The 22,260-nt window shown below is 41.5% G+C and overlaps 2 protein-coding genes and 1 non-coding gene across 4 annotated transcripts in view; 2 read left to right on the top strand and 1 right to left on the bottom strand.

The window, feature by feature from the left end:
- ALMS1 (ALMS1 centrosome and basal body associated protein) overlaps nucleotides 1-14,615 on the top strand; it is a 228,570-nt gene extending 213,955 nt beyond the window's left edge. For both annotated transcript variants that reach the window (XM_060309646.1, XM_030877577.2), the window contains 7 exons: nucleotides 798-915; nucleotides 2,657-2,860; nucleotides 3,318-3,547; nucleotides 4,602-4,785; nucleotides 6,938-7,001; nucleotides 13,117-13,216; nucleotides 14,458-14,615. In XM_060309646.1, coding sequence (XP_060165629.1) covers nucleotides 798-915; nucleotides 2,657-2,860; nucleotides 3,318-3,547; nucleotides 4,602-4,785; nucleotides 6,938-7,001; nucleotides 13,117-13,216; nucleotides 14,458-14,502 — 945 coding nt within the window. In that variant the 3' untranslated portion in view covers nucleotides 14,503-14,615. The remainder of the gene's footprint in view (nucleotides 1-797; nucleotides 916-2,656; nucleotides 2,861-3,317; nucleotides 3,548-4,601; nucleotides 4,786-6,937; nucleotides 7,002-13,116; nucleotides 13,217-14,457) is intronic.
- LOC115864221 (U6 spliceosomal RNA) lies at nucleotides 9,139-9,245 on the top strand. Its single transcript, XR_004043856.1, has one exon. It is a non-coding gene; the product is annotated as a U6 spliceosomal RNA (small nuclear RNA).
- A 918-nt stretch (nucleotides 14,616-15,533) lies between the features above and the next one.
- On the bottom strand, nucleotides 15,534-16,486 carry NAT8 (N-acetyltransferase 8 (putative)). Its single transcript, XM_060309647.1, is given in 5 exon segments — nucleotides 15,534-15,893; nucleotides 15,895-15,914; nucleotides 15,916-16,111; nucleotides 16,113-16,231; nucleotides 16,233-16,486. Coding segments are annotated over 5 exon segments (717 nt in total). The 5' UTR covers nucleotides 16,374-16,486; the 3' UTR covers nucleotides 15,534-15,652.
- Nucleotides 16,487-22,260: the final 5,774 nt, after the last annotated feature.

Raw genomic sequence — 22,260 nt, 5'->3', positions numbered from 1 at the left:
TCCTTTCCTGACTTGGGCTTCAATTTACTCTACCAAATGTGTTTAAGTAGACAAGCATCTGACATTTATTCAAAATATAGATGCCCAGAGCCCTCACCTAGAAACTCCAATTCATTGTTCTGGGTTAGGACCCTCCCTCAGGAGATTGTTCTGATGAACAAGTTTAAGAAATACTATTTTATATCATATTTGTTCGACTATATTTTGGTAATCTTTTTGTCATCCACTAACACTTCACCATCAACTCCCTTTATTGCTCTACTTGCTAAAAACAACCTTTTGGGCTCAAATCTTTAAGTGCTTTTTACAATATTCCACTCACTCAGGACTTCTCATGGCGCCTCTCAGGTCTTTGGCATTTACCCTTTAAGTTTCTAAGTCAGATCTTACTGGAAAGCACTCTCTGCAGTTCATCACTCACTCTCTTTAGTTATCCCCTGCCTTCTTTATCTCTCATCAAAATTTTATGCTGGTGTCAACTCAGAATTTCACTCTGAAGGCACACCAGGCTAATCTTTCTCTTGCATCCTCTTCAGAGTTTTTTCAAGTCCTGGGAGCATAGCCAGTCTCTCCTGCCTTCTTAAAACAGCTCAGGCCTGTATCCAACTGCAGCAGCATCCCCCTCCCCATCCAGAAGTGTGTAGTAGCATGTTCACATCGTCACAAGCTTCCTGGCAACCTCATCTCAACAGTTTGAACTGAATTAGAAAGGGGTCTTGGTGATAGTATTTTCTTATCCCTTGGGTAACTGTGCCATTGACTACAGGTAATGATGACAGGATCTCTTGTTTTTCCAGGTGACAGACCATATTTCTTCTGACTCTGTTTCGTCTTCTACCAGCAGTTTCTGGAGCTCGAGCTCTACCCTTTGCAACAAGCAAAATGTACATATGTTAAATAAGGGCATACAAGCAGGTAAATTAATTTAAACATTTCCATTGAAATACAGGTAGCACTTAAAACTATGGTAAGATACTCAACCTCACTCACAAAAAAGAAATGAAGATTAAAACTGTACTCAAATGCCATTTGTCACCTATCAGATTGACAAAAATCTAAGTTTGATAGTAAGTTTGTGGGCAAGCCTGCAAGGAAATAGGTACATTCTAGTAGGAATATAAGTTGGGAGTACAACCCCTATTTGGCAGTTTCTATCAAAATTACTTTGACCCAGCACTTTTACTTTAGAAGTTTAGCCTATAAATATACAGTGCATATGTGTAAAATGGCAAGTGTACAGAATTAACCACTGGAGTATTGTTTATTATAAGCAAAAAAGTAAAATCAACTTAGATGTCCACCAGTAGCCAAATTGTTAAATAAATTATTGTATATCCATATAATGAAGTCCTACATGGGATGAGGAAGCTCTTGCTACTAATACGTCAAGATCTCCAAGATATATAGTTAAAAAGAAAAAGCAAGGTACAAAATAGTGTATAGCATGCTACTACATGTATTCAAAAAATAAAGGAAGGAAGAGAATTGCTTGAATGTGTGCAAAAAATTCTCTGGAATCACAGGGTTAAAAACTTAATGAATGGAGAAGAAGAGTGGGAAGGAGGCTTTTCACTTTATGACTTCCTATATCTTTTGACTTTATAACACAGAAATAAACTTGCCCCTTGATTATTTTTCCCTTCGAGTCATGTCTTTACATCTGTTAACCTCTTCCTTACCTGGGTAACTGCCAGTAGGACTATAAGCACTTACTGTCCCTCTCACTTGGGACCAGAACTGAAATCCTTTTCCCATTGAATCCATATTAGTAGTTCTTTCCCTCTAATATCTAAAGTGACAAATGAAAACCCTCTCTCCCTCTCTCTCTCTGTCACAGACACACACCCCCTCCATCTCTCTATCTCTACCCTCGTCTTCCCTCTCTTCTCTTTCCCTCATACGCCTTCACCCCACCCAAGAGGAAGCAGTAGCCTGCGATTTTGAAGGCTTAAATTTTTTTCATTTACTGAAGTGGAATAAAAAAATCCAACTCTAATGGTAATAGTGAAACTACCCTTCCTTATTCAGGTATCATAATAAGAAAAACATGTATATTACTTATCATAGTTAGGATACTTTCTGATGACAATAAGAGAAAATACAACTCTAACTTGTTCTAAAAAATAAGGAAATATAAAATCTCACATACCGAAATTACAGTAAAACTTTGAAGAGGCTTGATGTAGTAAGTACAATAATATGATTCCAAAACAGTTTATATCGCCTTTCAACTCTGCTTGCATTGTCTTTTGCATTCATTCAGAGCACTATCTTCAACAAATATTTTTACATAACGATACTTGTTAAAAATATGTCTCAATGATTGTTTTGAATATTTTACCAGATTTATTTATTTATTTTATTTATTTATTTATTTTGCCACACTGTGCGGCACGTGAGATCTTAGTTCCCCAACCAGGGATTGAACCTGTGCCCCCTGAAGTGGAAGTGTGGAGTCCTGACCACAGGACCGCCAGGAATTCCCTATTTTACCAGATTTAGATATGAAAATTATAGATCTTCTCAATTCCTTTTCTTTGCAGAATAGAAAATAAATGATTAGTTGTTTTTTTAAGTTTTCATTTACTGACTTGAATATACCTGCCAACCAAGTCCCAAGGCTCTTCCCAGAGATAGCTGTGATCTTTCCCCTTAGGTACGTTGGAGATTGTGAATGGTGTCAGAAAACACACTCGAGATGTTGGAATGACTTTCCCAACTCCAAGTTCTAGCGAGGCTAGAGTAGAAGAGGACAGTGATGTGACTTCTTGGTCAGAAGAAAAGATAGAAGAGAAAAGGCTCCTTACCAGTTATCCTGGGGACAGAAAGTTAAGGAAGAATAAGCAGAGCTGCTGGGAAGGTCAGTTTCTAATTCTGCTTTCTTAGTAGAAAAACTAGTGAATTTCAAGTCTTTTGCAAAGCTAAGATTCTTTGTTTCTAAATGATTTAATGTTGACCCTATCTTTTCCCCAGCACCACCTTGGCAAATTTTCAAAGTACAGTCATCCCTCCGTATCTGCAGGGGATTGGTTCTAGATACAGAACCAATTGGTTCATGGATACCAGAATCCATGGATGCTCAAGTCCTTTATATAAGATGGCATAGTACTGCCACCTGAATCCAAGGATCCCGTGTACATGGATACAGAGGGCTGACTGCATCCAACACTACAATTCCTGAGTCACACCTGCAGTTAAGCAGACTCCAGGGCCTCCTGGTGGCCGCTGACAGCTGAGTCCCTGAGAGCCTATATTATGCACGTCTCTGATGAAAAAAGTGAAAAATCTTCTTTTTTTCTTAAAAATAATTCCTATAGGAGTTTCATGGTTTGTTCCTGTGGAAAATGTGAAGTCTGGTCCTAAGAAGGAAAACCTGCCCAAGTTTCATGGCCCTGGTGTCTCCTGGTTTGCACCAGTAACCAACACCACACCTTGGAGGGAGCCACTACAGGAACAGAACTGGCAAGGACAGCACGTGGACAGCCACAGTTCACTAGCAGGCCCAGGCAGAGATCCACTGAAGCCATTTGTGAGAGCAACCCTACAGGTACAATGACATTGAGTTAATTTTAGCCATATGTTTAAGGAGGAAGAAGGAGCAAGATACAAAAGAGTTAAACCTGTGACTTGGCTTTCTGAAGTATAGTCAACTGATCCTCGTTTCTAGCACCTCCACAGTTCATCTGTTCTCACACTCATTAATCAAAGGCTGCCTTACTGTTAGCTGTTATAAATCGTGCATCACCCTCAGTATCTGGGGCAAGGCACTAGAAGGGAGGATGTTGTGTAGCTGCTCATTGGGTTTGTAGATACATACCAGCACGTGGAGTGCAGTAGAGGCCTGATGTTTGCGTCAGCCTTATATTTGTTCCTGCATTTACATAACTCCTGTTTCTGCTTAACACAGGGTTTTAAAGGCACTGGCTTTCTTCTTTATAAGTACCTGGGGAGCTAAAGAAAATGTTTTTGTTTTGTTTTTAAATTTTATTTATTTATTTATTTTATTTTTGGCCTCATTGGTTCTTCACTGCTGCGCGCAGGCTTCCTCTAGTTATGGCGAGTGGGGGCTACTCTTCTTGCTGTACACAGGCTTCTCATTACGGTGGCTTCTCTTGTTGCGGAGCACAGGCTCTAGGCACGCGGGCTTCAGTAGTTGTGGCACAAGGGCTTAGTTGCTCCGCGGTCTGTAGGATCTTCCCGGACCAGGGATCGAACCTGTGTCCCCTGCATTGGCAGGCGGATTCTTAACCATTGCACCACCAAGGAAGTCCAGAAAATGTTTTTTTTAAATGATGTATTTCTTTGAAGGGAAATTAACAATAGCACAATGGGCCAAGCTTTATCCCATCAACACTGGGGAGAGTTGTAATTGCCACAGTCTTAGTTCTTGGCTTATTCCAAAGGCATTTCTCTGATCCCTCTGATTTTCCTACTGGAGCTTTCCCGCACAGGGAGTTGTTATATAATTCTTCAACTCTAGATATTTTCTATAAGTTACAAACAGGCTTTCCAAACCTGTTAGGCAGGTACTATTTTTTCTAGGCCCTTGGAGAAAAGCCTACATCATTAATGTGAGGTTGGGGGCTTTTTCTCCTCCTCAGGAATCACTGCAACTTCACAGACCTGACTTCATCTCCCGCTCTGGGGAACGGATAAAGCGCCTGAAGTTAGTAGTCCAGGAGAGGAAGCTGCAGAACATGTTACAGAGTGAACGGGAGGCACTGTTCAACACTGTGCGAGAATGGCAGGGCCACCGGGACGCCATGCACCTGCTCCCTAAGAGAGGTATACTCTTCCTGTTCACTTTCCTATGACTTGGTAGAGAGGGCAAGGTCTGCTTCATGCAAGGCAGCACTGCTCAGTGCCAGGCTAGTTACAGATCAAAAAGTGACCTTTTGCTTGTTGAGACTCAAATCTCCTTAGGTAGCAGAACCTGCCCAATTTAGCTCTCAGCACTTTCACAATCCAGATAAGCCCAGTTACTCTTGCCCTGTCACTACACTTTAAAAGTGAGAGTGTGCAGTGAGAATGGTGTTTGGGTTTGTTGTTGTTTTGGGGGCGCCACATGGCTTGTGGAATCTTAGTCCCCTGACCAGGGATTGAACCTGGGCCCTCAGCAGTGAAAGCACAGCGTCCTAACCACTATACCGCCAGGGAATTCCCAAGAATGGTGTTTTTAAAAACCAGTTCTGTCACCATGAGCAAGTTAGTTCCAAAAGTATAATGTTTTGAGGGGCTTGGGGCTGATTCCAGTCTTGCCTTCCTCATAGGGTAGCAATAATAATAATAATAAATACTTATATAGCCCTTATGTTTTGCCCAGACATTGTTCTTGTTTAATGCTTACAGAGCCTCTCTGAGGTGATACTATGAATATCCCTGTTTCACAGATGAGAAAACTGGGCCAAAGAGAGATTAAGTACCTTGCCCAAGATTTACACACCTGTTAAACTGGGATTTGAACGCTGGTGAGCTGGCGCTAGAGTCTGTTCTCTTAACAATTATGCTAGATGTAAGATCTCAATAAAATAATATGTGAAATCTGTGAAAACTATAAAGTACTACCTAATGATTTCATCACAGCCTTACCTGTAAACTGTCAGTGTTTCAATGCACACTGTCTAGTCTGTGCCACAGTGTTGTGTCTTCAGAAGCCTCAGGCTGCTATCATAGTCATCATAGTCTAACCCTGGCCTTGGCCTTGGCCATTACTCACCACCCAGCACTGCCAGCTCAGGGTAGGGGTGCAAAGTCCCAGCAGCTCCCTCTCACAGTTCTTGAGCAACACACCCTTCCTTATTAAGGCACAATACCCTGTTACTGATCCCCTAAGTGTCGGGGACCCCTCAATGGGTCCTCTGCCTAGAGTCACAGATGTCAATTGAATGAGACCAGGTTCGACATAGCAGAGCATAGACTTTATTCATTGATCAAGGAATGGAGAAAGGAGAACTCATATTCTAAAGATACTTTCTCCCTGAAGGGAGCAGAGTAAAGGATTTTAAGGGTTAGGAGGCAGATAGGTCATTAGGGCTTGAGGAAAGGGGTGGAGATTTTCAGGGGCAGCCGGGGGCAGCCAGGACATGCACAGTCTTCCATGGTCCTTTGCACATGCCACAGATTGTGCCTAGCAGAGTACAAATGTCCCCTTTGAGCAGAGATCATAGCATGGTAACGAAGCAAAGGTAACTTTTGGACACTTCCAGGTTTCATCCGCGCACGCTTGTTCTTACGGTCCAGTCAGAACCGGTTTGGGGGAGTTCACCACTATATATCTCTCAAAGCATGTATCTCTCAAAGTACAGCTGCAAAACATCTCTGCCAAATGCCAGGTACTTTTGAAACGAACACAAAGATAAATCAGGGCAAGTGTCCTTCAGCTCTCAGGGGCTGGTATGGAAACAGAGAGATAAATCAAGTCACAGGTCCTTCAGTTTTTAGGGGCTGGTATGGGTGACACCACCACTGCTACTCAGCCATAAAAAAGAATGAAATTTTGCCACTTGCAGCAGCATGGATTAATCTGGAGGGTATTATGCTTAGTGAAATAAATCAGACAGAGAAAGACAAATACTGTATTACATCACTTATATGTGGAATCTAAAAAATACAACAAACCAGTAAATATAACAAAAAGATATAGACCCACAGATATTGAGAACAAAGTAGTGGTTACCAGTGGGAAGAGGGAAGCGGGGAGGGCCAAGATAGGGGTAGGGGATTCAGAGATAAAATAAATAAGCTACAAGGACATATTGTACAGCATAGGGAGTATAGCTAATATTTTATAATAACTATAAATGGAGTATAACCTTTAAAATTGTGAATCACTATGTTGTACACCTGAAACTTATGTAATATTGTAAATCGACTATACCTTAATTAAAAAAAAAAAAAGATACAATCCATTAAAAAAACCTCTTCTTCTTTTGCTTAGGCTTCCTGGCTGCCCAAAAGAAAAGGCCTGTTGGAAAGAAGGAAATGATTCAGCGGTCTAAATGGTAAGGCCAAAAGGATAAGTAACTATAAAAGTACAAATTAGGCCACCAAATGGTCAGGAGCTATAGCTTGGCCCCAGAATAAAGGCATATGCTCTAGTTAAAACATTTTGAGAGCTAAAAAAGAAAAAAACAATACATTATGAGAAAATTAGTTATAAAAATAGTTTCTCACTTATGGCACTAAAAAAGAAATGAAAAATAGCAGATCATGGTATGGATGCCTCATATATAAAAAAGACAAAGAATCGCCACTAATTTGCTTGCCTTAATCAGGCTGTGTTTGTTAGAAACAAATATAAATAAAAAATATTTTTAAATAAAAGTAAATATCTGGGGCCTTACATCTAGACAATCCTTTTACTAGGAATTGTATCCAGTACAATGGGAGATAGGGGAATAGTCTCCAAAACACAGTAAATTAGGCTTAAAAGAAAATCAAGTTTCAGAAGCATGTGTACACTGCCACCATTTGTAGTCTTTAATAAAAAAGTATTTGTGCTTACATAGATGCATATACTTGTATATGCATAGACTATCTCTGGAAGGATACCCAAAAAATTTGTAATAGTTGTTGCGTTTGGGACAAGGAACTGAGTGACTGGGGTACAGAGGTTGGAGAAAGACTAATTTTTTACCTTTTGAAATTTTGTGCCTTTGCATTCCTTAGCAATTAATTAATTAGAGATATGCATATATTGCTCATGAGACTGCCATATAACTAAGTTAATGGTTGGTTACCTCTTAGGAGGTCATTGGAGACTTCCTTTAATAAGAACAGTTTTATAGTTGGCATAGTGCTTGAAAACAATTTATCTTAGGTAAATTAAAACATTGCTCTGCTCTTGAAATCTTTTTACTCTCCATTTAGTAAACCATTTCCTTATAGGTATTTCAAAGGGATGCTTTAATCAAGTGGTTCTCAAAGTGTGGTCCATGGGCCTCTGGAAGTTGCTGAGACCCTTTCAGGGGATTTGTCAGGTCAAAACAAATTTCAAAATAATACTAGGATATTATGTGTCTTTTTAACTATTGACATTTATACAGATGATGCAAAAGTAATGAAGGGAGGACTAAAACTGCTGATGCCTTAGCACTATTTGAGACAGTGGACCAAACTGTGCTAGTCTAGTTGGCATTTTATTCTTCACAGCCACATGGCAGCAGTGTAATGGAAGTACACATAAAGCACTTCTGCTGCATACCAAGATACGACGATTGGTTCAAGGAAAAGCCTTGGTTTGTGTAGTGAGCTGAACTAGCTGCCTTTTTCATGGAACATAGCTTTTACTTGAAAGAATGACTGATAAACTAATTATTCCAAATTGGGTATATGACAGATATTTTCTTGAAAATGAGGAAGTGAATCTGTCACTTCTCTGGGAAAACAGCTGACAGTATTTATTGCCAAAGAGAAAATCTGAACTTTCAAGTAAAGAATAGAATTCTAGAAAACTTATGTCTACCACTATGAGATTGACTATCTCCCAGTACTTAGACTTTTCTGATGATATCAGCAGTGACGTAAATAATTGTGATATTTTTCATATTATATAAGTAAATATGTCAACATTTAAACTACCACTTGTCAAGATTTGGTATAGTATCAAGAAAATCAGGGAATTCCCTGGTGGTCCAGTGGTTAAGACTTGGCCCTTTCACTGCTGAGGGCACAGTTTCAGTCCCTGGTCGGGAAACTAAGATCCTACATCCCGAAAGCTAAGCAGCCAAAAAAAAAAGAAAATCGGCAATTATCTGAAAAGAATATTAAAATACTCTTTTCTTTTCCAACTACATATGTGTGTAAACTGGATTTTTTTAAATGTACACTTTAACCAGAACAACATATAACAGCAAACTTAATACAGAAGCAAATATAAGAATTCAGCCATCTTCTATTAAACCAGACATTAAAGAGATTTGCAAAATATGTATAACATGCCACTCTTCTTATTTTTGTTTTGTAAAGTATATTTATTTTATATGTTAACATGTAACAGGCTTATTTTTTTTAATAAATTAAGAAACAAGTTTTTTATTGAAGTATATTTGACTTACAATATTATATTAGTTTCAGGCATAAAACATAGTGATTCAATATTTTTATAGGTTATACTCCATTTAAAATTATTACAAAATGGTGCTCGCTTCGGCAGCACACATACTAAAGTTGGAACGATACAGAGAAGATTAGCATGGCCCCTGCGCAAGGATGACACGCAAATTCGTGAAGCGTTCCATAAAAAAAAAAAAAAAATTATTACAAGATAATGGCTATGTTGCCCCGTGCTATACAATATATCCTTGTTGCTTGTTTATTTTATCCATAGTTTGTATCTCCTACTCCTATCCCCCTATTTTGCCCCTCCCTCCTTCCTTCTCCTCACTAGAAACCAGGGGTTTGTTCTCTGTATCTGTGAGTCTGTTTCTGTTTTGTTATATACATTCATTTGTTTTATTTTCTGGACTTCACACGTCAGTGATGTAATACAGTATTTGTCTTTCTCTGTCTGACTTGTTTCACTAAGCATAATACCTTCTAGGTCCATCCATGTTGTTGCAAATGGCAGAATTTCATTCTTTTTATGGCTGAGTAGTATTCCACTGTATATACATACCACACCTTCTTTATCCATTCATCTGTTGATGGACACTTAGGTTGTGAAATAAGTATTTTTTAAATTCTTTTTAAATGTTTTAATTTCTAATACAGTAAGTATCAATAGATAAAATCCACTTTCACCAAAATTGCCCTCAATTTTTAGGAGTATAAAGGTGTCGAAAGTCCAAAAACTTTGAGAATTATTGCTTCATTCTGAATGTCACAAAATTTAATTAATGGAAATTACATAGTGTTCGTTGTGTGGCAGCTAATAACACTCTCACCTCAGCAAGAGGAGTCCTTGCTATATGGGACTATGAAGCTTACCTGCAAGAAGGTAGGGCATCTTCTGAAAGGTATCTGTGCTTTAAAATATAAGTATAGTTGTAGGGGTGGATTAAGTACCCATCTTCTAGGAAGAGACAGGTTTTAAATTGACACATTTTCATTAGAGTACTTCTGTTCCATTTTATTTCTGATATGGCCCCCTTTCAAAGAAGCCATCTACTTCCATGTGAGAATCATAGAGTTGAATGGGATCTTAAAGGTCATCTAGTCTACCTTTAACTTTTAGGAAACTGTAACCCAGAGAGAGGTTGCCAGCAAGTCAGGGCCAGAGCTGGGGTTAGAGTCCGGCAGCAGGCTCCCCACCTAGCACTCCTTCAGGTGTATCATGTGGCGGACTTGGAGCTCTGGAGCTCTGTGTTACTCATCATCTTTTCCCATCACCTACCTCTACCAAAGATGTTTAAACGTTTCTGATAAGAAAAGATTTGGAGAAGAGAGAACCTGACTCTCTTAACTTGAAGCATTTCTTCCAATGTGTCCTTTAAGAGAAGTGTTTTCACTAACTTATTAATGCATATATTTGGGTATGCTCCAGGCACTGGACTAGGTACTACAAATGAAAGATAGTTGACTCCAGACCATGAGCAGACAGACAGTTCCAATAGTATGTAGTAATTGCTTTCAAGGATTCATTCACAAAATGCAATTTCTGGCTACTCTGATTAGCCCGACTCCCAGCTTTCCAGCCCTAGAATACAACCTTTACTGGCCCAAGCAGATTTTCTCTTCACATCACATGTTCTCCTTGGGATAACTCGTCTTTTTCCCTTCTGTAACCGTGACTTTTTTTCCAGCTTTACTGTGATATAATTGACATTTAACATTGTTTAAGTTTAAGCTATGTAATGTGATGATTTGACATACATTTGTATTGCAAAATGTTTACCACAATAAAGTTAGTTAACACATCCTTCACCTCACATAATTACCATTTTATTTTTCTTGTTGTTGTTTTAGTGAGAACATTAAAGTTCTACTGTCATAGCAACTTTCAAGTATACAATGCAGTGTTGTTAACTGCAGTCACTGTGCTGCATATTTGCTCCCCAGAACTTATTCATCATAAAACTGAAAGTTTATACTCTTTGACCAGCATCTCTCCATTCCCCCATCCCTCAGCTCCTGGTAACCACCATTCTGTTCTCTGTTTCTATGAGTTTGATGTTTTTAGATTCCACATATTAGTGAGATCATACAGTTTTGTCTTTCTCTGTCTGACTTATTTCATTTATCACATTGCCTTCACGGTCCATACATGTTGTTGCAAATGGCAGGATTTTTTTCCTTTTTTATGGCTATTCCATTATATGTATATATATATCACATTTTCCATTATATGTATTCCATTATATGTATGTTCCATTATACGTAGATATATATATCACATTTTCTTTATCCATTCATCCGTCGATGGACACGTACGTTGTTTCCACGTCTTCACTATTGTAAATAGTGCTGCAATGAACATGGGGGTGCAGATATCTTTTTGAGATCATGATTTCATCTCCTTCAGATATGTACCCACAAGTGGGATTGCTGGATCATACGGCAGTTCTATTTTTAATGTTTTGAGGAACCTCCACACTGTTTTCCATAGTGGCTGCACCAGTTTACATTCCCACCAACGGAGCACATTCTCACCTCGTCACCAGCATTTGTTATCTCTTATTTTTTTGATAATAGCCATTCTAACAGATGTGATGTACTATCTCATTGTGGTTTTCATCAGCAGTGACTTTTAAAAATATGTTTGTTCTTCTTTGGTCTCTCTCCTGACCTCCACTTTTGTGTTTTCATTTAGTGATTATCCTCACTGTGTCCAAAGTGGAACTGCCCATTTTCCTCTCCCACACTTACTTGGGCCACCCACTCACCCACTAGAAAAGCTGGGGAGCTATTGCCTCCAGCTCCGTGACCCCGCACTGTTCGTGCAGCCGGCTAGTGCGTCCTGGAGACTCGCCTTCATGATTGCCCTGGAACCCATTCTCCTCACTGCCTTGATGCGGGCTTAGCCTCCTCTCTTGGAGGACTGCTCTTCTCCCCCTACTGCTCTTTATCTTCTCTAATCTCTTTTCCACAGAGCCGCTGCATCATTATCAATGATTTTCTTTTCAGATTATAGAAAACTTTGGAAAATATAGAAAAAATTAGAAAGAAGAAAATAAATGTCACTCATAATTCTTCCATCTAAACATAACTAACACTAGTCCTGTTTCTATGGGGATTTTGCAGAGACCTGTGTTAACACACTTCTTTCTCCCCAGATTGTTTATCATACTATATATACAGGTTTGTAGCCTGCTTTATTTTGCTTAACATTGTATTGTGAACGTTTTCCCATAGCATAAAAACTATTTGAAACATTTTATGCTTTGTAATAATTTTATTATAGCCCATAATTTGTTTAACTGTTCTTTTGTTGGAGATTTACATTATTTCCAGTTAGAGTGTATTTATCAAGTGAATGTTTGATCATGTTCCTCCCTACTTAAAATCAGTGGCATCCAGTCCCTGATAGGACAGAGCCCAAGGTTTTCACACGGCTATGAGACCTTCACCCCATCTGCTTCCCTCCTGTTCCCCTACACTCTCTCCGTGAAGCCTTGACTCCATTCTTACCAACACTCCCTTCTCCCCACCTCCCCTTTCTGCTCCTAACTATTCTTCAAGACCTACCTCAAGCTTAGTCTCCTCTCTGGTCTTCCTTGACCTCCTTCAATCAGAATAAGTTTTGTTTCTTTTCCTATGTAGCATTTTGTAGATATGACGATTATTGTATTTTCTTTTGCATTATTTTTCATGCTTAAAAATATGGTAGTAATACAAAATCATTATCTTATATTGAAACCATACATTTTTCCATATAGAGTGAAAAGAAGTTCATCTCCACCCCTTATTCCACTTCTTTCCCATAAGTAACCACTATTAGCAGGATTTTATTATATTTTTATCTGTATCCCTTTTCAGATCATGAGCACTCCAGGCCAGGGTTCTTTGTGTCCAAGTGTCTAACAGGAAGCTGGACACACAACAGGCCCACAGCCTGTCTGAGGGACTGAGTGCCTGGAGAGCAGTAGAGCTTAGGGAGATGTGGGGAGGAGTGATCGTGTGCCTCTGTGGTCAGGTGGCCTCACTGCTTTCTGTCTTTCCATCGGTGCCATTTCTAAGGATTTATGAACAGCTTCCAGAAGTACAGAAAAAGAGAGAAGAGGAGAAGAGGAGATTGGAATATAAGTCGTACCGGCTGCGAGCCCAGCTATATAAAAAGGTCAGTCAGTCCTAGAGCAGGATTGATGAGGTTTATCAGGGGAAAGAGAAATTGAGAAAAACACATCTGACCTGTTTGAATTAACCACATTTGGAGAGTGAACTTAAGCTCATAACGCATTATACCACTACTAAAATTTAGAAGATAAAAGCACCTGTAACTAGACTTCAAATCTGAAAATCTAGAAAGGCAAATCTAAAAAAGGCATCTTCCAGGGACTTTCGTGATGGTCCAGTGGTTAAGACTCAGTGCTTCCACTGCAGGGGGCACAGGTTTGATCCCTGGCCAGAGAACTAAGATCCCACATGCCTCACGGCACGGCCAAAAAAAAATTGTTTTAATGTTTTAAAATTGTTTAATAAATAAATAAATAAGGCACCTTCCAGGCATACATTTGGAATGAAACCAAATTTCATACTTGGTTGTCAGTTTAGACGCCATGCTGGAAATGCCCACATCTTTCAGAACTGATGAGTTTTCATCCAGAGTCCCAAATGATAGTTTTATGCCCCTTATGGGTGAATCATACACCACTAGAACTTTTTAAATAAATTGGAAAATGTCCAAGTGTAGCATACAAGTTGGCAGTTTGGGTACTCAGAGCCTTGAAGCCACTACCATTTCCTGCCCACAGCCCCAGTAGAATCAGGGGTACTGCAAGTTTTAGAACCTTACAGTCCAGGGGACTTGCTACCAATTAATTCCTTGAGAAAGCAGATGGGCTACTATGCCTGAAGGTCCAGATCCTTCAGTGTTCTCATTTCTTTCCCAGCCCCCTCACTTCACCCCCAGAGGACTCTGAAAGTCAGAAACCAAGAGACGAGTTCATACCAGACCGATGTGGGATTGGAGAGCTGCTTCTGGAGCGCATACCGTGGCTCAGGCTGGGCTCCCTCAAGTGGGGACGCCCCAGGCACTACATGACCTGTCTGGTGTGTCAGCATCACAAGGCCAGGCCTCTTATTGTGCTTGTGTGTTTGTGAACTGATAGGTGGATTAGTCTATTAGGATTATATTAATATTATATTTCTGTATAGACTATAATAGACTACAGATCATCTTCCCTAAACACTTCAGGAAGTATTTTTTGTATAATTACCATCGTTTCTGTAGCTGGGGAAGATAAGATTTGGGGAGAACAACACTGGTCTCTTCAGCAACATGTCTGGGGTGAAGAGTGGCTGTCTGCCTCTAGTGGCAAGAGTATCTAACTTCTTTCCTGCCTTTCTTTTCTTCCACAGAAATTGACCAATCAACTCTTGGGGAGAAAAGTTCCTTGGAACTGACATAAGAATATTTTCCTCAGAGCCTTGGAATTATATTTTATCAGCCTGGAGGAGCACAATTCTTACTTTTATGAGTCTGGTTTAATAAAACTTATCTTGTTGTCCATGTGTAATTTAGAAGTAGTAACCTTCTGAAGAGTCTTGGGTAGAATGATGACTAAGATTATTAATGGTTCAGGAGCAATACTTTCTCCACAGTGGCCTTGCCCACAGGGACGTTTGTTACAATGGTATTATCTTAATTCTAGGCAAGAGTAAGTCCCTTTTTGTATGTGTTTTTATAGAAAATAACTTCTGATTGACTCATAGTAAAGCAAGCAGCAGAGGGTTATTTCCCATCTGTAGAGGTGCAGGGAGCTATGCAGTGTCTCCCTGAGGTGTGTGGGGAACTTCAATCTAAAAGTACCAGTCAAGGAAAAGAAATGCAGCATAACATGGTGAGAGCCCTTTGTTGACTTGGTGTCAGGCAGTGTCTGGTTAGGGTAGCCATCAGGTGGGCCCAGAGACTCTCAGCAGACACAGGTGCCTTGGGTCCAGAGCTACCTCCTAGCCTCATTCCAGTTTCCTTCGGGGCCATTAGCCTTTAGTAGACACAACTCAAGAGGCAACAGAAGCTTGATTTAAATCATGACCTGGCCCTGGCCAGTGGGATGTGGGGTTGTGCCACTTCTAGGCCTAGTCCATGTCAAATCCCACACTCTGTCCCTGGCTGCCTTCTTGCCCTTCAGCAGCGACCTTGGGGCCATAGCAGACTGATGGCATCATTGGCCCTGATCCTTCTCACGTGGATTCTTCTCACACTCCTTCTCCACGCCCTTTCCACATGACTTCGCATTTCCTCTCACTGAAGAGGCAGGGCATGACACCTGGAGATCTAAGGGGCGGCCCAGCTGAGCTCAGCCTAAGCTGCTGACCCACAGACTCATGAGCTAAAAAAATGTTTATCATTATTTTGTGGTGGTTTTTTATGCAACATTCTTGTGGCACTAGATAAATGAAACAGTAGCAACCCCAAAAACTGAATGGAGCAGAGCCACCCCACCACCAAGGCCATCGGGTTCCAATGTGAACAAGCAGTAAGCTTTTACTGTGTCGTCGCAGTGAGACTTCAGGATTTGCTTATTACTGCAGCAGAGCCGATCCCTCCTAACTAATCCACAATGACACAGATCATAGGGCCCCCTCCTTGCTCCAGTGCCTGAGAGACCTGAGCAGAGGGGAGACGGTAGATAAATTGAATTGCAGAGACAGCAACTAGCCTATAGCTTGTGGAGAAGAAAAACTAGCCCATCTTCCAGAAGCCGAGGCGCTGGTAAAGGGCCAGGGCAGAGTACTGCAGTGTGCTGGTGCTGAGGACCACTTTGCTGTAACCCTGGTGCCACGCAGACTCGGACAGTCCTGACCAGGGCTTTTACTTATCCCCTGACCACGGTGCTCCAGGGCCACACGTAGGTGAAGCAGCTGCAACTGCTCATTCCACAGGGTGGCCTTCTTAACAGGTGGTGCTCCCACCATGCCCACGACCTGCCCCTCAGACTCAACCACCCAGAAGCAGGAGCCACTCTCACTGAAGTAGGATTTGGTGATGTCAGACATGTCTGTGCAAAGACATGACCTCAAACTGGATCCAGTGGTATTTGGCAGGAAACCTCAGGGCAGCAAGGAGGGCAAGGCTGGCCACGAAGGTCAGGACCCAGGAGCCAGAGACCAGGAATAGGGCAAGGGGCCCCTGCAAGCAAGAGCACAAGGGTTCGGGGCAGCTTTAGGATGTGGTGGAAGGTTGTGGGAAGGTGCTCGGTCATCACCTTGGAGAACAAGCCCACGACCCATTTGCGATAATTTTCCTGGTATTTGTGGATTTGATGAGCCATGGAAGACTTCTGTGTCTGGATCTCAAAGTTCAAGAGAGAGGTAGGAGTCCCTGTATGACTTCCTGGCAGCCCTGGGAGAGAGAGAAGAAGCCATGTGAGTGGCTTATCCTCCCACCCCCCAGAACCGGGGATGACCCTGCTCAAGGATGTGTCCTGCTTCTACCCAAGAGGAAATAGGCCACAATCACTGGGAGAAGGTGTAGAGTCAGCAGAAAGGTCTGCATTTGGTCCTGTCTCCATGCATGACCTTGGGCATGTTACATAATCTTCTCCAAGAACCTGCCTTCTGAAGTTGTTTAGAGGACTTAATAACATATACAAATCTCTGGTTATGAAGTACCCTCCCCTCTCCCTCGTTCCCCTTTCCCTGGCTCTCAGCTTCTCCATACATTGGGGTGGCACCATGCAGCAGCCAAGCATGTGTCCCTCTCCCAGGGACCGTACACTGCAGTAGTCCTGTGTTTCCAAGTACAAGTTTCAACAAAGGCTTCTTCCCACTTGTTTGCAAATTTTCAGGCTGTTGAGGTGGCAGAAGAGCCAAACACCAAAAATAGACCAGCCTTGAGAGCCAGAGGAGGGTCCAGAGCTCCAGGCCACACCTAAGAACACTGTCCTTCCACCCATGGCCTCTCACCTGCTACCACAAGAGCCTTGAGTGTCCAGGGCAGCCACTGCCCCCAGCCTCCAGCTGGCATCCAGGAGAGACTGCAAGGGCACGCTCCACTTCCAGGGACCAGGTCCTGGATGGCACCTCATTGGCCAGCTCCTGGATATTTGTTCATCATAAATCCCAGGCTCAAGTAGCTGGGCTATGATGGAGCAGGGAGTCCATTCTGCACTCTCTGATCACTGGGGAATTAACCTGGAGGGGTACGCAGGGTCTGGAACAGCTCAGGAGTCCTTGCCTTTGTGGATGGCCTATACCCCACACCATGGCAGTTCACCCAGCACCTTGGTGCTCTCTGATGTCCACCCTCAGCCCCTCCACACAGCTGCTATGACCCTGGCGAATTTGCCCCTCACCCTGTGCTCTGTCATCACAGACCAGAGTCCAAGTCCCCTGGCTCAGCACACAAGGTGCTTCACAGCTGGATGAGGGCAGCAGGGACCTGGCCATGCAGGGCCTATCATCCAGGTTAGGAAGTTTGGACTCTATTCCAAGAATACCAGGAGGCCATTGCTATGCTTTTAGCTGGGGAGTAACATAACCAGAGGTAGGGGTGGGGTGTGTGGTGTGTGTCTATTACTCTGGCTACATGTGGAAAATAGATTGGAAGAGCCAGGAATGGAAGCATATATCCCCCTGCCCCCAGAGGCTAGCACAGCAGTCCAGGCAAAAGAAGGGCCTCCAGATACAGATATGCAGGCTGCTCATTGTAAAAGAGCACCTCGCCCAAGAAGGCTAGTGGGAACTAAAATCCATGAGCCCTGGCACAGAGCTGAGTCTGACCAAAGGAAAAGGCACCTTTTTCTTATTTGCTCAAAGGTGTCGCTGCTCAGTTGGTCCTGCTAGAAAGCAGTGACTTGGACCAGAGTTGGGCCATGGGTGTGACCTGGCCCACTTGGAGGTGCATTTTGGGGGTAGAAATGGCAGGAGTTGATGATCTGAGGATGAAGAAGTGGTCAGAGATGACAGCCAGATTTCTGGCAAGAGCATCTAGGAAGACATTGGAGAGAGACCAGACTTGGAGAGACAGATCATGACCACCCCAAAGGTGCCATCCTGGCAGCTGGAATCCAGGGCTGGTGACGGAGACTGCAGAGGCTCCAGATCTTCAGCACGCAAAAAGGCCACAAGGATTTAACTAATGTGAAGGCAGGGTGGTGAGCCATGGGTGTGTTACATTGTTTTCAGTACATTTTAATATTTTTTTAAATGTTAAGCAAAACTTGAAGTAAGACTCAAAAGAGAATAGAAGGCTCCAAAGTACAGCTGAGTATCCCTAATGAGTCTATCTAATAATAACTAGTCAGAAACCTAACAGTCAAGCTGAGAGGCCAGAGGTCCTTGATCTGTCCCTGCCCTCTCTTTCCTGTATTCTCACCAGCTTCTGTGGCTTCCTCAACACCCAATGTCCTTGGTTTACATTCAGGCTTTTCAACCTTCCTCATAGCCATGAATAATGAGGAGGATTTATTGACCTGAAAAATAATTGTCAAAATATAGCACCAAGCTATAAAGGTTATAAAACAGTATGTTTTCATTCGTTTTTGGAAAAATATAACAAAAATAATTTATACACACAAGCATGCAGAGAGAAAAGTCTGAACAGTTACACCAAACATTGGCAGCATTTGTCTCTGGATAGAGGAATTATGGGTAATTCTCTGTGTAAGAAATGAAGTCTGGAAGTCTCAGCACATTCCAGACTCTTGGCCCTGCATGCAGATGATGAAACTGAGGCTTGGGAATCTACCTGTCTCTGCCTCAGCCAACTTCTTCTTTTAATTTATTTTATTGAACTATACTTGATTTACAATGTGTTAAGTTCTGCTGTGCAGCAAAGTGATTCAGTTATACATATATGTACATTCTTTTCCAGATTTTTTTCCATTATGGTTTATCACAATATTGTATATAGTTCCCTGTACTATACATTAGGACCTTGTTGTTTATCCATCCTATATATAATAGTTTGCATCTGACCATCCCAAACTCCCAATCCATCCCTCCCCCACTCCCCCTCCCCCTTAGCAACCACAAGTCTGTTCTCTACGTCTGTGAGTCTGTTTCTGTTTTGTAGATGAGTTCATTTGTGTCATATTTTAGATTCCACATATAAGTGATATCATATGGTGTTTGTCATTCTCTTTCTGACTTCACTTAGCATGATAATCTCTAGGTCCATCCATGTTGATGCAAATGTGCCTCAGCCAACTCTTTTTTTTTTTTTAATATTTATTTATTTTTGGCTGCATCGGGTCTTAGTTGCAGCACGTGGAATCTTTTGTTGCAGCGCACTGGCTTCTCTCCAGCTGTGGTGCACAGGCTCAGTAGTTGTGGCGCAGACTTAGTTGCCCCACGGCATGTGGGATCTTAGTTCCCTGACCAGGGATCGAACCCTTGTCCCCTGCATTGGAAGGTGGATTCTTAACCACTGGACCACCAGGGAAGTTCCCTCAGCCAACTCTTAAGAGTCTAAAGAGACCCAGCTAAGATTGTGAACTCCTAAAGGTAAGGCAGGTGTGTTATTTTATTCTATTATTTTATTTTTAATTAACCATTTAAATGTGTATAATTCAGTGGCATTTAGTACATTCACAATGTTGTGTAACTACCACCTCTATCTAGTTCCAAAGCATTTTCTTTACCCCAAAAGGAGAACTGTTAGTCAGTAGGTAGTCACTCCCTATTTCCACCGCTCCCGAGCCCCTGGCAACCACTAACCTGCTTTCTGTCTCTATGGATTTACCTATTCTTGATGTTTCATTTAAATGGAAACACGTAATATGTGAACTTTTACGTTCAGCCTCTTTCACTTTTGTTCTCAAAGTTGACCCATGTCCTAGTATCAGTTCTTCATTGCTTTTCATGGCTGAATAATGTTGCATGGTATGGATAGACCACATTTGTTCATCCAGTCATCCATTGATGGACGACCAAATTGTTTCCACCTTTTGGCTATTGTGAATAGTGCTGCTATGAACATTCTGTACAAGTGGTTGTTTCAACACCTGTTTTCAATTCCTTTGGTATATACCTAGGAGTGGAATTGCTGGGTCATATGGTAACTCTATTTTAACATTTTGAGGAGCTGCCAAACTGTTGTCCAGAGTTTTACTTTGCCACCAGCAGTGAGTCTTATTTGGTTTTACTATCTACCTCGGCACTATGCAGGTACATACAAGGAAGGAGAGACAGCCGTTATTCACTGAGATGTTAGATGCCTGGTACTGTGAGAAAGCACTTTTCCTATGCTGTACTATTTGATATTGGCAGCAACCTAAGAGCTAAGGTTGATATTGTTTCCATTTTACAAATGGGAAACCGAAGCCCACAAGTCTGCAATATCCTTCCCACAACCCCATAGAACATGGCAGGGTGGGACCCAAGCCTTGGCAGCTCTGACTTGAAGGCCTGAACATTTTGCTTTTTCAGTACCACGTGCTGACCCCAACAGGCAGCTGTCTGACAAGTGAATTATTAAGTAGTGTAAAGCACTGTATTCCAGGAGAACCAGCTCTGTCTGCCGGGATGCAAGAGTCACCTACAAGCCTCATTACGCCCCTATCACCAGCGGTCAGACCATACTTGACCAAATTCCAATACGTGACTAAGGCTCTGTTCTTTCGTCAAGATCCAGTTTAGTGCTACCTTCTCCATCAAGACTTCTGACCCCTCCCAACCAGATGGATCTTGTATCTGCTCCCTCTTTGAAGCCTTTGCACTTCTCATTAAGCACTTATATCACTGTTAATTTGTTACCTACTTAACAAGTAACTGTTAACTTATTACAGTTAATTAAACAGTTACAAGTAACTGGATAAATTATTTTATTTTTCTATTGCCTATAGGAGCCTGATTATAATATAATATATTATTATTAATATATATAATATTTATATATATAATATAATATATTGTTATATATATTATATATTATAATAGATAATTATATTTTTGGAATCACTGTTATTCCCAGAGTTGTGGGACTTGAGAGCAGCATGTCAGTGAAATCCCATGCTTGCATTTATGAAGAACACTTGCCTAATAGACCAGCTCAGTCCAGAAATGGGCCAATGAAATGGAAGGTACATGACTCTACCTTCCATTTCATTGGCCCATTTCTGGACTGAGCTGGTCTATTAGGCAAGTGTTCTTCAAGAGTCATGTACCAAAATGTTCATTGCAGCTCTATCTACAATAGCCAAGAGATGGAAGCAACCTAAGTGTCCATCATCGGATGAATGGATAAAGAAGATGTGGCACATATATACAATGGAATATTACTCAGCCATACAAAGAAACGAAATTGAGTTATTTGTAGTGAGGTGGATGGACCTAGAGTCCGTCATACAGAGTGAAGTAAGTCAGAAAGAGAAAAACAAATACCGTATGCTAACACATATATATGGAATCTAAGGGGGGGAAAAAAGGTCATGAAGAACCTAGGGGTAAGATGGGAATAAAGACACAGACCTACTAGAGAATGCACTTGAGGGTATGGGGAGGGGGAAGGGTAAGCTGTGACAAAGTGAGAGAGTGGCACGGACATATATACACTACCAAACGTAAAATAGATAGCTAGTGGGAAGCAGCCGCATAGCACAGGGAGATCAGCTCTGTGCTTTGTGACCACCTAGAGGGGTGGGGTAGGGAGGGTGGGAGGGAGGGAGATGCAAGAGGGAAGAGATACGGGAACATATGTATATGTATAACTGATTCACTTTGTTATAAAGCAGAAGCTAACACACCATTGTAAAGCAATTATACTCCAATAAAGATGTTTAAAAAAATAAAGAAATGGAAGGTAGACAATCAAGACTCATAGTGTTTTAGAAGCCTCCGAAAGAGAAGGAAAATGTCCTGGAAAGAACATCATCTCCCCTGATCTCTCATCGGGGCTCCCAATAACCTAGCCTCAGGTCAGTGCCCTGGTCTCCCACTGAGAACTCATAACTTAGACGAATGAGAGGAAATAACAGCAAATTATTTCAAGGGGAAAGAAAGTGGACTAATAGGTCCTTGGCAGGATGTTCAGAAATCCTAGAACAATGATTCAGCTCTATAGAAATGTTTCTAATCTAACCTAACTTAACCTTTTAAGAAATTTAGCAAAAGGGAGATGGTATCAGCACTCAAATTAGGATAACTCGAGCTGATTTTACAGATATAGATCACCAGAGGGCCTAATTATGAAGGTGTGGATGGGTAGAGGGGAAACGA

The sequence above is a fragment of the Globicephala melas genome, chromosome 12 (assembly GCF_963455315.2).
Source record: "Globicephala melas chromosome 12, mGloMel1.2, whole genome shotgun sequence".
NCBI classification, from domain to species: domain Eukaryota; kingdom Metazoa; phylum Chordata; class Mammalia; order Artiodactyla; family Delphinidae; genus Globicephala; species Globicephala melas.
The sequence above is the reverse complement of the archived record's forward strand: the minus strand, read 5'-3'. Positions and strand labels throughout refer to the sequence as shown.